At 44.1% G+C, this 16,446-nt stretch overlaps 1 protein-coding gene across 1 annotated transcript in view; it reads left to right on the top strand.

Moving 5' to 3' along the window:
• The window catches only part of boc (BOC cell adhesion associated, oncogene regulated), a 33,540-nt gene that overhangs the window by 14,239 nt on the left and 2,855 nt on the right, over positions 1-16,446 (top strand). Inside the window, exons 2-12 of the mRNA XM_008396313.2 lie at positions 2,933-3,061; positions 4,646-4,918; positions 8,612-8,758; positions 11,375-11,518; positions 11,762-12,055; positions 13,255-13,527; positions 13,627-13,895; positions 13,978-14,143; positions 15,448-15,510; positions 15,748-15,957; positions 16,235-16,410. Of these exons, the coding sequence (XP_008394535.1) occupies positions 2,950-3,061; positions 4,646-4,918; positions 8,612-8,758; positions 11,375-11,518; positions 11,762-12,055; positions 13,255-13,527; positions 13,627-13,895; positions 13,978-14,143; positions 15,448-15,510; positions 15,748-15,957; positions 16,235-16,410 (2,127 nt within the window). The 5' untranslated portion in view covers positions 2,933-2,949. The remainder of the gene's footprint in view (positions 1-2,932; positions 3,062-4,645; positions 4,919-8,611; positions 8,759-11,374; positions 11,519-11,761; positions 12,056-13,254; positions 13,528-13,626; positions 13,896-13,977; positions 14,144-15,447; positions 15,511-15,747; positions 15,958-16,234; positions 16,411-16,446) is intronic.

Raw genomic sequence — 16,446 nt, 5'->3', positions numbered from 1 at the left:
CCTTCAGCTCTGCTGCCTCCTGGATCCAAGCAGTTTGCTGTTTGTTTACAGAGTAAACCCGCTACCGATGGGCCTCTCTGTGGACAAGAGAGTGAATGAGAAGGAGCAAATCTCTGAGGCTTTATCCAGAGGTTACAGAAGGCACCATAGTTAATTTGTCTCTAGTCATTGTGATACTATGTTGGTCTGTGAAATGATAATGGTAAAACAAAAACTCTTTGAGATAACCACCAAGTTTTGAGAAGATTGATAAAGACTTCAGTGTCTGAATTTTTTTTTTTTTTTTAAACGCAGAGCTAATTGTCATCTAAAATAAAATAAAAACCAACAGAATATAGTTATGTAGTCTATAAAAGTGAATTCTTCCAGGTTAATTGCTATTAGCAGCACAAGCTAATAATGCTAATGCTGTATTTTGTCCATAGATGGCTTTAGCAACTCGCTGTTCACTGACATGTAATTGAATGTATGTTGCATTTCAATGATTTGTTAGGGTCAGGACTAATTATTTATTTATATATTTTTTAGCCTACAAAAGTTCTGCGTGGAACCTTTGTACTTGCGTGTTGTTTCTGGTACACCCATAAATATGACACACAAGCAACATCTGTGATTAACAGCAATGTATTACAAAGCTGCTACTCTTGGCTCACTACGGATCAGTGGTTCTGTTTCTATTTCAATTCCTGCCTCAAAACGATCTGATAGGATGTTGGACAAAAAGGAGTTGGCCTATCACTGGTTTATTCAAGCCTAAAATACCATCTTAATGCAAAACGTCTGCAACAAACAAATGGCAGCAAGCGAGGATGTTCCCAACGCCATTGTTGGGACCACAGTTAAAAATTTTAAAGCGTTTTTCACAAAAGTTGCATGAATGATCAGAGGTTCCTGAGACATTTGAAAACTGAATGGGTATAATAGATGGATGAATAACCTAATTAAGAGAATAAACAATAAATATCTTTGTTTTTGTGCTCATTGTCTATTTATTCAGTAGTTTGGCAGCAAAGAGGGTTTTTGAATTGAGAATGTAGCTTATTTTGTTCATTTATAATTTTTAATTAAAATGCGATCAATTGCAATTAATTGCACACTTGCAATTAACTCGATGCAATTTTTACCCACCCAGCGGTCGTGCAAGAATTTGGCTTTGGTGTGGTCCCCTTGTCACTGAAAGTTGGAAAAAAAAAAACTCTTGGGACTGTCAGACTGCTCTTGTAAGAAGTAAAAAAAAAAAATTCTAATCCATATCAACACACTATAAATTACATCGGATGGGGAAGGAAAGCAGTACTGAAATCTACTCAAACTGAAAGCATGTGGGCCGCTCATGAAGTCTGACTCACAGAATCTGCTTCGTGTAAAAGCCTGCCTAATAATTGCTCATTTCAGGAGTCCTCGCCTTCTATTTCAGCACTCTTCTCTCAGCAGCATGCGAGTCCACCATGATTGATTTCAAGAAATAAACAGAAGATCACATGTTTTCTGCCTTTTACACCAGAGTATTACAGTAAGGGCTAGGGGCCTGTTTCTACTGGCTAGGTACTTGTGATGCTGCATCCAAACTGACACGGAAAAAAACCCCAAATTTATTTCAATGCGTATTTAGAAAAAAAAAAAAAAACGGCTGTCGAAAGTTACAGTAACTTGCAGCACCGCACATTGTGTTTTCATGCGAATGGCTTGCTGCTGCTGTTTTCATCTGAATTCATCATTTGGAGTTGTTTACACATTCAGGTTTCTGCAGAGCAATGTGTGGTCTGGTTTAGCAGTTGCAGACATTGGGAACTGTTTTTCCATTAGCCTCCTCCTTTGCTCATTTTCAATAAATGTGCCTGGCAGCAAAACGTTTTTTACGGCTCCCATTAGATGATGAAGGTGCTCTGTAAGAGTTTCCACTAACTGTTTCTCCTTCTTTAGCCCCCCAACCCCAACCCATCCTAAGCCCGTAACACAAGTCTGTATTTGTGTGCGAGAGAGCGCCATTAATCGTTCCTCCTGCTCTAATAGGATAAATGTGAAAGTTGTGTTCTGCTTCCACTACTGCAGGACAGCTGAGTGTGTTCAGAGGCATGCAATCGTATGTTTGTAAGAGTAAAAGGGGGAGAAAGAGAAGTTCACTTTTGCAGGACCACCCTCCTCATCCTGACGGGAAGTTGTTAGTTTAACCTGACAGGAAAGAATTCAGGAAACTTGGCTAAGACGACAGTGGAGAGAAAAGCTCTCCTCTGTGTGTTAGCTGTTCGTATACTGGCTATTACTCTCAATGTATTCTGTTCTGGGGGATAAAATAGCACTCCTCTACCTTCAACACACTCATCACTGCTGGGATATACATCCCCCCCCCACACCCCCAACTCCATCCCCCTTCTCCTGTCCTGCCTCTCATTAGCTGCTCTTTGTCCCAGCTCCTGAATGCTGCCTATGTGTTTTCCCCTTCTCCTCTTCCCTCCCTCCTTCCTCCGTCTAAGCCCCTCTACCTGTATCGGTTACACCTGAGCGGGAAGGCGGCGGGCTCAGGTTACGGCCCGCTGAATGAGGGCGCCCCTTTGATGAGTGCAGGCTGGAGTGCGGGTGCAGGCGGAGAAATGGGGGCTGAGAGAAAAGAAAGGCTTTATTTGTGTCTGGAGTTTTCGCTGCTGAGGGTGCTGCAGAGTGCAGCCACCTCACCTGGGTTGTGTTAATGGCTGCCTGTTTTTGTTCGCGCGTACACAAGCTAGATCCGAGCTGACAGAGGAGTGCATGTATGAGTTCAGGGGCTGCCTTTTTTGGTGAGCGTTGTTTGTCTCCCAGTCGAATCGTGTGTTTTTTTGGCGCAGGTGTTGGTGTTTTTGTGTGAGCCAGTCAGATTAACTGTGCTTAGGCTGTTTGTTTTCACTGCGCTAAGTATGTAAATGACCCTCTAATCATTATCTGTTGTGTTTTTCAGGGCACAGTGCATGGAAAATGTCTGGAAAGCAAGACTGGACTCCTTGGATGAAAAAGAGAAAAGCTCCAGTGTTTTATGCTCTGGGTGCAGTTCTGCTGTGCTGCCTGCAGAGCGGCGCTTCAACCACTTGTGAGTTCAAAAACGACTGAAAGTTCATCTATTTCAGTAATTTAATTAAACTAAAACTCATTTGTTGTACATAATTACTGCATGCAGGGTCATAACTTGAACCACTTATTTTTTCCATTTCTGTCCTTATGACTTATAGTTTATTAAATTCTTTCTCAGTAAATTACAATCAAAGCTGTCCACTACATTTAGTTCATGTCTGCCACACTTTCTCTTTCCACTCATCTATTAATATGTTTGGATACAACACTTAGTAATTGTAGGCTGCAAAATGACCGCAACATAGTTATCGTGTATTAAAAGTTTTTTTTATTGATCTTATGTAATAGTAAAGTTTCATAAGAAACAGATTATTTTACATTCCCTGCTAATTGTAATCATCAAAATGGACAGGAGTAAACACTTTAAAATATATTTACTGAAATAATAGACTTTTTTCCACCAATATCCATTGAATATGCTTTAAAAGAATGTTGGATTGTAGATTCTTTCCACTATTATGTAGTTTTATTAATCATAATAACACCGCTCCTTGCCATTTCCGACCTCCTCTCATTGGACGGTACTCCGTGTAGCCTCTCGTTCCAAGTGCTCAGTACATTTAGTTTTTCTAAACACCTGGTGCATGATAAGTCATGCCAGGACGTTTTCTGGCTTCAACACAGGGAGTGAACTGTTTTATATGTCTGGCAGCAGCAGTTTATTTGAAATAGATTTGAATAAGGAGGTAATTTGGACGGGCTTGGATCGCCACCATGAGCGAAACTGAAAATGAAAAGACGCTTTGTATAGAAAGCTGGAGTCGGTTCCTCATTAATCAAATCAATCAGTGAAGGTAGTTGATTGAATTATTTGTTATTAGTCGATTTAGTTTGATTAGGCGGCAGTACGCCATTTACAACTTTCATAGCAAATTTGATGTAGATGTAAAGTTTAATAGTGTATCTATATGGATAAGTCGATAGATGGAGAGAAAGAAACATCTCTTAATTATCCGGTCCATTTGTACAAAATTCATGTATATTCTGATTGTTCCTCTTTTTTTCCTTCCAGTCTCTATGTTTTCCAGCTGGGACATTCGAAAACTATCTACTGTTTAGTGCATTCGTTATACTCTTTTTGTATTTATACTCATAAATGTCCTCAGAAGGGCTGAGAACATGGCAGGAAAATGTATGTGATTCTTCGCCATTGTGCAGCCCGCATGCGAATCTTGTATAACGCAAAAACACCAAATCTTACCAAGTATTTTTGACTAGTTTCTAGTGGAAACATGTTGGTATGCTTAAAATAAGAGGAAACTAACTTACAAGTAACTGTTCAACAATGTAGGAGTCAAAACTTCTTCAATATTGATAAGGAAGGTACTAGTTGCACTGGCAGATTGTTTAACTATTTTCGCTGAAAGGTTTCCTGTAAGTTAGCATAGTCTCATTTTCAAGTGTGCTAGCATATTTGCAATAGAAACTAGACTGGAATACTTGGTAAGATGTTGTGTTTTTGCTGTGTAGGTTTCTTCCAAATGTCATACGCTGTTCTGCCTTTAACCCTGATCTCGGCGCTTTTGTATATTCGTCTCTTCAGATGAGGTGCCGGTGTTCACCGAGGAGCCCGTGTCTGTGGTGCAGAAGCTGGGAGGCAGCGTCGTGTTGCGCTGCAGCGCCCGACCCGCCTCGGCCAAGCTCGGCTGGTGTCTGAACGGCGAGCAGCTGTCGAGCGGCGATCTGGGCGTGGTGCTGGGCCCGGGCAGCCTCCTCATCCCCGCTTTGACCAATCGGACGCTGGGCAGATACCAGTGTGTGGCCAGCACTGGCGCTGGTTCTCTGGCGAGCGTGCCTGCTAACGTCACCGCTGCCAGTGAGTAGTCGCCCACACAAAACCGTAACAAATAAACACGCAGGCCTCTTTATGGTTTAGTCAGAGTATCCAAAAGGCTCCCTCAAGTTGATTTTCCTCGAGTAGAACAAAAACAGTGAGGAGGTGGTATTTGTTTGCTTAAAAGCTTCATCAATACATTGTAAACTCTGTACTTTTCCAGCGGTTATAGCCTGTTTGAATCTGGGCTCTGTTGAGGGCTAAAACTATCTGAAGTTTTTCTTCTTGCGCTGAAAATCCGATGAGAACTACAATGTTTGTTGGACAAAAGCAGCTGCTTTGATAGTGAGTCATATTGATCTATTAGTTAAAATAAATGATTCCTCATGCTTTCAGCGCTTGGCTGCATCAAGTCTGCACTCCTATATTTGATATGCATCATGGGACTGAGAGAAGGCCTGAAACTGTGAAACATGAGCTTTAGGAATGGAGGGGACCCTGGGGCCGGGGGCCGGTCTGAGCAGGGGGGAAAGAAGGGACCGCCGCTCACCGTGGGGGCCCTCTACCTTCAGTGGCTCCTTTTTTTTTTTTTTTTTGCTCCTCTCAACTTCACATTCCACTCCACAGGGCCTGACAGCAGGCCTGGTCAGAAATTACGGCCCCATTATCGGGAAGAGGGCTGGAGGGAGATAAGACTGGTGTGTGTGTGTGTGTGTGTGTGTGTGTGTGTGTGTGTGTGTGTGTGTGTGTGTGTGTGTGTGTGTGTGTGTGTGTGTGTGTGTGGGTAGGGACTGGGGTTGGCGGAGGATATGGGTTTAGGCAGGGCTGCTGTTAACAGTATTGTTTTACATGCACAGATGTGATTGATGTGTGAAGTTGCCTCAACTTGGGAAGCTCTGGGTGTTTTTAGGCCAGTCGAGACAAGACCCTGACAGGAGATGAGACGAGACGTCACACTCACACTCTCACACATCTCTCTCTCTCTCTGCACATTTTCACTCCCTGTCACTTTCTCTCCTCCTCCTCCTTCTCCTCCTTGTTTTCATTGCTCTTTACCTTCTCCTGTTTTTTTTTTGTCATCTGCAGCACTGATCTCTTTATCTTTCCTCTTTCCAGCTCATCATCTCTGGCGCCTCGCAAAATGTTCTCACATTTATTCCCTTACAAACACAAACGTTAATGTATCTTATTGGGAGTTTATGTGGCAAACCAACAGAAACGATGGTATTATTACGAAGCGTAAGGAAAATGACTCCTGCGCTTTCGATTCTCTTCTCAAATTGAAATGTAAAACTTGTGGTATGCATTGTTTAAAGCCCGCTCAGCTGCAGATCTTTCATGGTCTGTCTCCATCAGCTTTTCCCCATTGAGTCTAAAAATGTTGCCTATTTCGTTTAGCGGATTTTCTCCGTCTAACCTGACTGAGCTTGAGCTATTTTGCAAATCTTCTCCCGAGTCTTTTGCGAAAGACATCCCCCCTCAGCATGATACTGCCACCTCTTTTTCAGTGAGCATTGCGTGCTCTTTCCATGTTGAGATAATGAGTGTTGCGATAAGTGCTCCGTGAGATGTGCTTTAAACTTCTCCAAAAACGCTTGAGGTGCATAAATACTCCTGCAAGGCGTTGTACACAGACATTAACATTCGAATGTGTACAAATCATGCTGGAACAGCCAGATGTGGAGCTGGCTCCTTAAAAAAAAAAAAAGAACGTCTCTAATTTAATAAAAGTTCTCCTTGGCCACCCCCAGATCGCCTAAGGAATCGCTCCATGGGGAGCCTCTATGTGCTTTCCTCTCCTCCTGAACCCTCTTAGCTGTATGCACATGTTTTTTACCATCAGTCTAGGTTGATTCCAGACCCTCTGCACCATTCAAATCCACCCCCAACCCTCTTTTTTCTCTCTCTCTCTCTCTTTGGCAGAACTTTAAAAGCTGCTCGCTCAAATTCCTGCGCTGACAATCAAGCCCCGCCGTATATCTGCACAACACGTTGCACAAACATGTTCGGATTCAGACGCAAAAACACAGACGGGCCTCCTGCTGCTGCGCATAAAGATGATGAATACACTGTCTCTTCTTGAAATATTTTTTGTGGGCCCTGCCAAGCTGCCCTGGTGTGGGAGGTCTGCTTTACTTTATGCATACAATCAATCCTCTGTGCGTGCAGGGATGCTCGCTCGCACAAAAACAGGTCTCACACACACGTACGCGCACACCTGAGAGGTATTCTGGATGGGTTGTTTCGGTGAAGAATGCGGGAGGGGGGGAGTTAAACGGAGGGTTCAGAGGTGTAAATGGGGTGAGGGGGCCGGGGGGGGTAGAGAAAGAGGAGGATGGGTAGATGCGAAGGCTGGGGCTGTAAAAACAGCACCCGATTGATTTAGCAAATGGAGCGCCACGCACACCACTAAAGCTTTGCATGCCCCGGCTTGGATTCTCATCTTTCAGAATCGGCGCTGACAGACTCTTGAGATGGAGCTGTTGAATGTGTGTGTGTGTGTGTGCACGTGTGTGTGTTTGTGTACCCTGATCTGCCTCCCTTATTTCTCCCATCAAAGCTCCTCCAGATGCTAGCAGGGGGTTCACATCCAGCACGAACGGCAGATTAATCTGCCGTGGACGTGTTTGCGCCAGTGATCTGACTACATCGTGGTGGAAACCGAAGCCCTGATTGAGATTTGCTTATCGAGTCAGAGCCGTGTATAAATCTGATCAGCTGCTCATTTTTTTCTCTCTCTCTCTCTTTTGCAGCTTCTCTCCCCCCTCTCTACCCCCTTTTTTTTGTGCTAAAGTGTGTGACCGGTCCAAGAACAACACAGCAGTTATAGCACCTCTGGAAAGAACAGAGAGCCTGTGTTTGTTAAGAATAAATCAACAAAAAACTGGTAGACGTTTAATTACGCTCCACAAGAAGTTTTATTTATCTTTCATTTCACTCTTGAACTCCTCCTTGACGAATTTCTCCTGCTCTCCCTCCCACTCCAAAGCTTCTCTCTGCCCTCTTTTTCTTCCCTCGGCTTTTGCTTTCTGGGGTTCTGTTTTGTTCCGGCCTCTTAAGAGCAGGGCTTCGCCGCTTCCTCTCGAAGCCCAAACTGGAAATCTGCCCCTGTAATTCTACTCTCTCACCTTTGACCCGTCCTGCTCAGCCCTCTGGGCCGCTCAGGCTGGGGTTTTTTAAAGGAGGGGAGGAGGGTCGCGGGGGTCAGATGATCATCTAGGCCGTGCAGACTCTGTGTCTGCAGGAACACGGTCGCATCGCAGCACATGGCTCCAGTAATCCCGCTCCCACGTTTCCCACAGGCTCCGAATCAGTTCCAGTCCCGAGCTGATGTCGGGAAGGATTGATGAGACCTCCTCTGACAGTACAGAGACCCCCTTTTTTGGCTTTTGAATGAAACTATTTTGATTACGAGAAAAAACAAGAAACTGGAATGATAAAAAAAACAAAACATTTTTTATGAAATTCCAGCAAGTTTAACTGGATCACACAGTGGGCGAAGAAGAGAAACAATGTGGTTGCAACACAGCAGAGTGAAGCTGCTGTGACAGACACTCAGCACGGAGACAGCGCAGTTATTATTGCTCAAAATATTGTGGTTTCTCTGCTTCGAAAGCTGAGGACTGACTGTGTACATGTGTAGCTTGATGAGTTTTATTTGGTGCTCTCAGCTGCTGAAACGAAGCAGTCGCGCAGCTTTCTGACCGTTTCCGTCATTCTGTGTGCTTGTTGCAGAGCTACGGGATTTCGAGCCCGACATCCAGCAGGAGATAGAAGTCGACGAGGGCAACACGGCCGTCATCGAGTGTCACCTCCCAGAGAGTCAGCCCAAAGCTCAGGTCCGCTACAGCGTCAAACAGGAGTGGCTGGAGACGTCCAAAGGTAACGCTCCTCGTTCTCGTCCCGTGTCCCATTTTAATTCCTAAACTGTCTCCATTATTTACAGAAATGCTGTAATCCTCCCCTCTGACCGCTCCGTAAAGCTTGCGATAAGGCCGTTATCTGGGGAATGTCGCAACGTGGGAATGTAGTTGTTTATTTTTCAAATGGTTTTACATCCAAGTCTCCTGGAAGAAAAGAAAAAAAGCTCTAGTGGTTTGTCACTGGTATGCTGATGATGCCTGGGAGCCGTAGGTACTGATATCTGCCTCTTATCTGCGAGGAAATGAATTCCACATTGTCTAAAGCTGGCGGATTGTTCTCGGACTCAAGGGCGCCACTATGTGGCCTGTTGGGATAGTGCAGCCTTTTAATGGAATGGCTCTGAGGGCTCATGTTACAAACCAAAGTTTTGCAACGTGGACTTTTTTTTGTTGTTGTTGTTCTTGTTTTCATTTAGCTTCTCTTCTTTGTCCTCCTCTTATTCCAAAGCGCCCTAATGTATTTTCAGCTGCCTTTGTGCCTTTAATGACTGTAGAGGCCAAGTAAACAAACCCTGACCACAGAGTAAATTAACTCTGCCAAACACCTCCATAAATCAAACTGTTGCTAAAGGTGGTTGCTAGTCACACATTTTGTCATAACTGTTGCGAGATATCGAATACAGTAGTCGTGAGTGGATAAAAATACTTTGCTGTGCCCAGAGTTGCCAACATTTGAGTTGAGAGCACAATACACCGAAGGACCAGATCTGTCAAAAGTGGTTCATTTTCAGCAAGAGGGTTGTCTCGTTCTGGAAATCTTAACATTTTGGGACGAATGTGTCTGTACAAATAAAGACACGCAGCACGTCTCCTTTACAAAACAGACTATACATTCAAGTAAAAAATAGAATTGAGGCCATCACACACAATATTCAGATATACAAATTTAACATTTGAGTGAAAAAGCTTAGATTTTCCTTTCTTAGCGTCGGATTGTTAAATAATTGTTTTTTTTTTCAACCATCGCAACTGTTCAGAAGCTTTAAGAAGCTCTCTGCGACTTTTCATTATTTATGAGGCGTTGTGGCGCTGCGACAGAGCAGTCTGTTACGCTGCTCAAACAGAGATGACGCGATAAATGTTGACGTGTGGGAATTGCAAAAGGCTGCCGACATTTCTAAAATCCAAATTTCCATGACGAAGGGATTAAACAGAGAAACTTTGCTGCAATAAGTTGGGTAAAACTTTGCTAACTAAGAGTTGATAACAGGGAACATATTCTTCTTCCCTTAGTAACAACTTCCACACTGAAATGTGTTGTAAGTGCAGCCTGGGATCGTTTAAGTATGATGCATTCACTGTTTTTGGAAAAATGTCGTTTCTCAGTGCATTTTCACTTTTATTGTTAAAACTACAATGCTACTGATGCAATTAAATTAGCTTGCATCAGTATTATGTTGCTGTGGAAACAGCGTAACAAGGTTTGGTTTATTTTGGCAAAGTAATGTGATTGTTTGGGTGAATATTTTGATATGCTCTCTTTCTCTCTCTCTCTCTCTCTCTCTCTCTCTCTCTCTCTAACTCTCTCTCTCTCTAACTCTGGTAATCCTCCCAGGATGCCTTCAGGAATAGATTTTTATTTTTTATATTTTCCCAAGCACTCTTAACTGACTGTGCTGCTGCCACGCATACAGACAACTTCACCGTTAAATATTTCAGCGTAACTAAAGTTTGGTGATGAAGTGAAAAAGCAACAACTTCTCTCTCTTTCACATAAAAACTAAGGAGGTGATTGGTGGTGGATGACATCGGAGGGCTATATTTGGGAGGACTAGCAGGTTTTCAGGGACAGAGAGGAAGTTTCAACTCTTAGCCATCCTGAGGAAACGACATCAAAGACTGCAAACATGCACAGAGGGTAGTCAGGACTCTAAAGAGAACTGACTAATTGTGTTGACGCAATCATAAACAGCTGTCCTCAGCTTTCCACATTTTCAGTGAGATTTATCTGGGCAGAGTGAGAAATGGAAGAACTCTCATCACTCCAGGAGAGTGAGAGTTGGCAACCTTGCTATGCTCTTTAGTTTTTATTGTTTGTTTGTTTTTTGTTTTTTTTGGTGATTGGTTTTGCACTTTAACCAGTACTGGATGTGAATCACATGTTTGTGCTTCTGGGTTAAGATTGTTTCATAACCAACTTTCTGAAATGAAAAGCAGCCGTTAACCGTATGACATGCAGCCATGCAACATATGACATGCATGTGACATGCATGTATTATATAATAATAATAATTATAATAACAATAAAAAATATAGAATTCTCAGATGATGATCAGGTTTTGGTTTGGACATCATGATCAGGTCCATTTTGTAAAAATGGGGAGCAAAAGCACAATAAATGCAAATGGGTGGGGATCATATAAAGTTTTCAGCAAATGACATATGATTAAACTGAATAATTTGAGATTTTTGCATTTTATATCTACTTGGCGACTCATGCAATGGTTTAAAAACAGAAGTAAAGCCAGATGAGGAGCCCTTTTTAGGTCTTGGATCCACTGAAGTAGATCTCATTCTTTGTCTGCTGGGCTTCTCTCATCCAGCATGTATTTTCTCTTTTTTATTTTTATTTTAGGAAACTACCTCATCATGCCATCAGGGAACCTGCAGATAGCCAACGCCACCCAGGACGACGAGGGGCCGTACAAGTGTGCCGCTTACAATCCTGTCACTCAGGAGGTCAAAACGTCCAGATCCACCGATCGCCTGCGCATTCGCCGTGAGTCTCGGTTTTGAACGTCGACATCAAGGCAAAACGGGGAGATTTAATCTATGCATAATTTGTTTGGTTAGGAAAAAATCAAAACTTATTACCGTAAGAACACAGTAACAACAGCACGGTGGTAGAGTTCCAATTTTACAATTGTCAAAGATTAAAATACGTCGATGTTTTAATTTAGCATGTTTCATCTCACTCCCAGTTTCATCGTCCGTATTTCGACTCTCTCCGTCTCTCTTTCAGGCTCCACGTCCGAAGCGGCTCGCATCATCTACCCGCCGGCGCCCCGATCCATCATGGTGACCAAAGGCCAGCGGCTGGTGCTGGAGTGCGTGGCCAGCGGCATCCCTACCCCGCAGGTCACATGGGCGAAGGACGGGCTGGACCTGCGCTCTCACAACAACACGCGCTTTCTGCTGAGCAACCTGCTGATCGACGCCGTGAGCGAGGGCGACTCGGGCACGTACGTCTGCAGAGCGGACAACGGCGTGGGCTCGGACCGATCCGCCACCGTGCTCTACGATGTTCAAGTGTTTGGTGAGCAGATGATTTATTGCATTCCGAGTCTTTCGCTAATTTGGCTGTATTTTTTTTGTCTGGGTCATGAGTTTGGGAATTATTATTTTGTCTCCTGTTTGGCGGAGCAGCAAGACAGAGTTGTGTGTGTGTGCGTGTGTGTGCAGAGGCATAGAAGACAGGCTGGAGACAGGGCTCTTTATTCTATAGCTGCACTTGATTGAACGTGTCTAGGTTATGGATGGCTGTTTTTACAGTGATTTAGTGTGCATGCATGTTTGTGTTAATGTGCTGTGAGCTTGTCTCTCTGCAGCTGGCTCTAATTAAAGTCAAGAGCGCTGCTGTAGCAGTAATGAGTTCTGTCTTTACCCCCCATTCACAAGCAGCCAACCATCAACTAGTGGGTCTAGGCTCACTCTGCACACACAAACCTTTTAATATGTACAGTGACTTGCAAAACTATTTGCACCCCTTGAACTTTTTCATGTTTTGTTGCATAACAGTTGCAAACTTCAGTGTGCTTCGTCGTAATTGTATGCTCTGGACCAACACAAAGTAGAACTTAATTGTGAAGTGAATGGAAAGGTTATTTAAAATTTTTTTTACTACATAAAACCTGAAAATTGCAGAAACAATTGCAAAAGCCCTTTTGGTTTTTGCAATACAGCTCAAGCCTAGTCGGATGAGATGAAGAGCGCCACTTTGTTCCTTCTTGCCACAGACTCCTAATTATATTTTGGTCTGGGCTTTGACTTGGCCATTCTAACACATGAATCTCTTTGATCTAAACCTGTCCATTGCAGCTCTGGCTGCGTGTTTAGGGTCTGGGCAGTAAACTTTTCACCCAGTCTCAACATCTATGGAGGTTTTAACGAGTTTTCTTTCCATATTGACTTTCCAGACACCTTTGACCAGCTTTCTTTTACTCTGTGAAGAAAAACGCCCTGCAGCATAACATGGCCACCACCGTGTTTCAGTGATTTGAATGTAGACTAAAAAAACGTTCAATTCTGAACTCGTGACGGGAACACCTTCATCCATATATTAGCTGTGCCCCCTCGGGTTTCATTTTGGGGTATCGGAACTAAATACATAAAAATTCTTTCAGGTTTTTGAAAATGCAAAATGCGGAAAACCAAATATCCTTTTCTTTCCGCTCTAAGGTGTCTTATATAAAACCCACAGACTCTTAACCCTCATTTGTTCCATTCCTCCTGCAGAGCCTCCTCTGGTGACCATAGAGCTGCAGCAGCAGGAGGTTGCGTTCGGAGAAACCGTGCGGATCATTTGTCAGGCCCGAGGAAAGCCCACTCCCTCAGTAACGTGGCTCCACAACGCCCGACCCCTCGCTCAGTCCTCCCGCCACCGCCTCACCTCGCGGGCGCTGCGCATCTCCAACGTGAGCTCTCAGGACGATGGCCTGTACCAGTGCATGGCGGAGAACGGGCTGGGCAGTTCGCAGGCCTCTGCTCGCCTCATCACAATATCGACCGGTAAGCTGCTGTAAATTGGTGCTCCGCAGCGAGGTTTCTCTCTGTACCTGGAAGCCTTCAGATTTGATAGGGTGTGTGTGTGTTTTTTTGTTCTGTTAGGGATTTCATCTCGGGGAAGGCTGCCCCCTAATTTCCGCCCCCTCAGTCCTGATAAAGTGCTGAAGGAGCAGCCTCCTGTAAGGCCTGGGGCCGCCGGAGCCATGCTGCCTCTGGACTGCTCCTCGTTACCGGGACAAATATTACCTGCAGAAGCCCCCATTATTCTCAGCCAGCCTCGAACAGGCAAGGCCGACTACTATGAGCTGACCTGGAGGCCTCGGCATGATCGAGGGTCCCCTGTGCTGGAGTATGTGATCAAATACAGAAAGGTAACGAGGGCTCTTACTAAACTAAATCTACATGGCACCTCTTCCTCTTTTCTCTCTAACCAAGTCCTGTTTTTACTTCTAGGAGGGACCCCCTCTTGCTGAGTGGATCACTCGAAGTATCTCAGGTTCCCTCCATAAGCTGATTCTAACCAAACTGCAGCCAGACAGCCTGTATGAAGTAGAGATGGCTGCAAAGAATTGTGCTGGTTTGGGACAGCCGGCCATGATGACCTTCAGGACTGGCAAAGGTATGACAGACACATGTCAGACCTTATTGACATATTTTCAATCCCATGTAATTCTTTCTTCAGTAAAAAATAGTTTATGGGTGGGGGGGGGGCTTTCCAATCAGAAGTGGGATCCATTTGCCTAAACTTTCTAAGGTTTCTAACCTTGCTGGAACTACAATGTTATACCAAAGGAATGGCAGTGTTAGTTTTACTCCATTGTTTCCATGTTGGCCTAAAAATTCAATATTGGTATCATCTGACTGAGCTCCTCCTTCTGCTTGTTCCTTGTGTTCATACTTGAGTCATGATGTTACAATGTTTCCCCCCAGAAAACTTGCTAAGCCTGGCGGTCGGGGCGCCCGGCAGTCATTCATCCAGTGGCCTGTTGTGTTTTTGAGTTGAAAAATGTTTAAAGTTGATGGGAAATGTGAAAAAGATTCACTTGATAATCACGTGTCATTGAAAAATTGGAAGATTAATATCTGAACACCAACTATAAAGTCTTAAAAAAAGGCCAACATATTAGAATATATAAATAAATAAATGGGCAATGCTAAGCCTGGTGGGGGCACAAGTAAAGCATGGTGGCCCGCCAGCCTTATAATACACTGTGTTCACAGATTCTGCCGCTTGAGCTGTGGATCTGTTCATTTCAAAGCGTTACTTTGAGCCTCTTGGCTGCTTCACTGATTATTGGTCTCTGCTTGCCTGACCTGTCAGTTTAGATGAACAGCCATCTCTTGGTAGATTTGCAGTTTCCAGCAGGTTTCTGTTTTTAGATGGATTGAACAGTGCTCTGAGATTTTCAAGCCTTGTTTGAACACTGTAGAAGGCCTAAATTTCTTCACAATTTGACCTCTGACCTGTCTGCTATGGTCCTTTGTCTTCATGACTGTGTTTGTTCACCAATATTCTCCATCCAACCTCTAACGTCTTCACAGAACCGTGAGATTTATTCTCGGATTAAACAACACAGAGGCGGACTTCTGAAGTTAATTGACTGCAGTTGATTTTATTTTGGGATGTCTTGGATAAGGGTCTAAATATGTAGATTTTATTGTTTCTGTGAAAACGTTTTTAAAACCGTGTATCAAATTGTTTCCACATAACAGTTCTGCACCTTTTTTGTGTCGTTTGTGGTTTTGTGTGACAAACTGTGTGAAATTTCAAAGTGCATGAACCCTTTTTATGAGGCACTGTAATCAATTTCAGCATTTTAAACCCATTGTTCACAACAAAATGAAATTAAATCCGCATTATTTCTTAAGACGACTTAAGAAAATATCTGTAGCACTAAACAGTTTTGTTTTTTCTGTCTTCAGTGCGTAAAGGAGCGTCCAACGACCCACCAAAAACCCCAGCTGTCCCTTCACCAAGCCTCTCTCGTAAGCCTTCTACCTGCGAACGCAACAAATCTGTTTAACAGCACTAATGACATCGAAGGCCAAAGCTAGGACTAACCTCAGCTACTAACCCTCTCCTCTAACAGTTTTCTCTCTTGCATTTCTGTCTGAAGGATGAGCTCTCAGTAAGTCGAGCACTTTGAGGCTGCATTGTTTTCCTGTGATTTATTTCCATATTGTCGCTACATATTTGACCCCGCCTTACCCTGCCCTCCGCAGCTCCCGAAGCTCCCGATAAGCCCACCGTCTCCATGGCTACGGAGACCTCGGCGTACGTGACTTGGATTCCTCGCGGCAACCGCGGCTTCCCCATTCAGTCGTTTCGGGTGGAGTACAAGAAGGTGAAGAGGCCCGGGGAGGACTGGGTGACGGCGGTGGAGAACATTCCCCCATCCAGGCTGTCTGTGGAAATCACGGGCCTGGAGAAAGGTTGGTTTGGAGGAGGGGAGTTATCGGATGTCGTTCCATGCAATTATGACGATGATGCCCTGCGTAATTACAGTTCCTCGGTCTGTAAATTTATCACCATAATGAGTATAGTTAAAGCCATTTCAGTGATTACTGCCATTAATCAAAACATAACTAGGTTACAATTAACATAACATTTGCTCTGAGAAAGAAAACATAAAACTGCTTCACTCTGCCTTTTAAGTGTCTGAGTAGCCTGGGGCCGCTGATTGCGAATGTTCGTTCCTCTCCCCTGTAGGCACGTCCTATAAGTTTCGTGTGGTCGCCGTGAACGTAATCGGTTCCAGTCCGCCCAGCGCCCCCTCCAAGGCCTACACTGTGGTGGGTGGGAAAACCCACGAGCGTCCCGTTGATGGCCCTTACATCACTTACAATGAAGCCATCAATGAGACCACGATCATCCTGAAGTGGACGGTATGTGTCCAAAGACATTTTTGACCGTCGGGGAGG

This window comes from Poecilia reticulata, linkage group LG20 (assembly GCF_000633615.1).
Source record: "Poecilia reticulata strain Guanapo linkage group LG20, Guppy_female_1.0+MT, whole genome shotgun sequence".
Classification (NCBI taxonomy): Eukaryota; Metazoa; Chordata; class Actinopteri; order Cyprinodontiformes; family Poeciliidae; genus Poecilia; species Poecilia reticulata.
The sequence above is the reverse complement of the archived record's forward strand: the minus strand, read 5'-3'. Positions and strand labels throughout refer to the sequence as shown.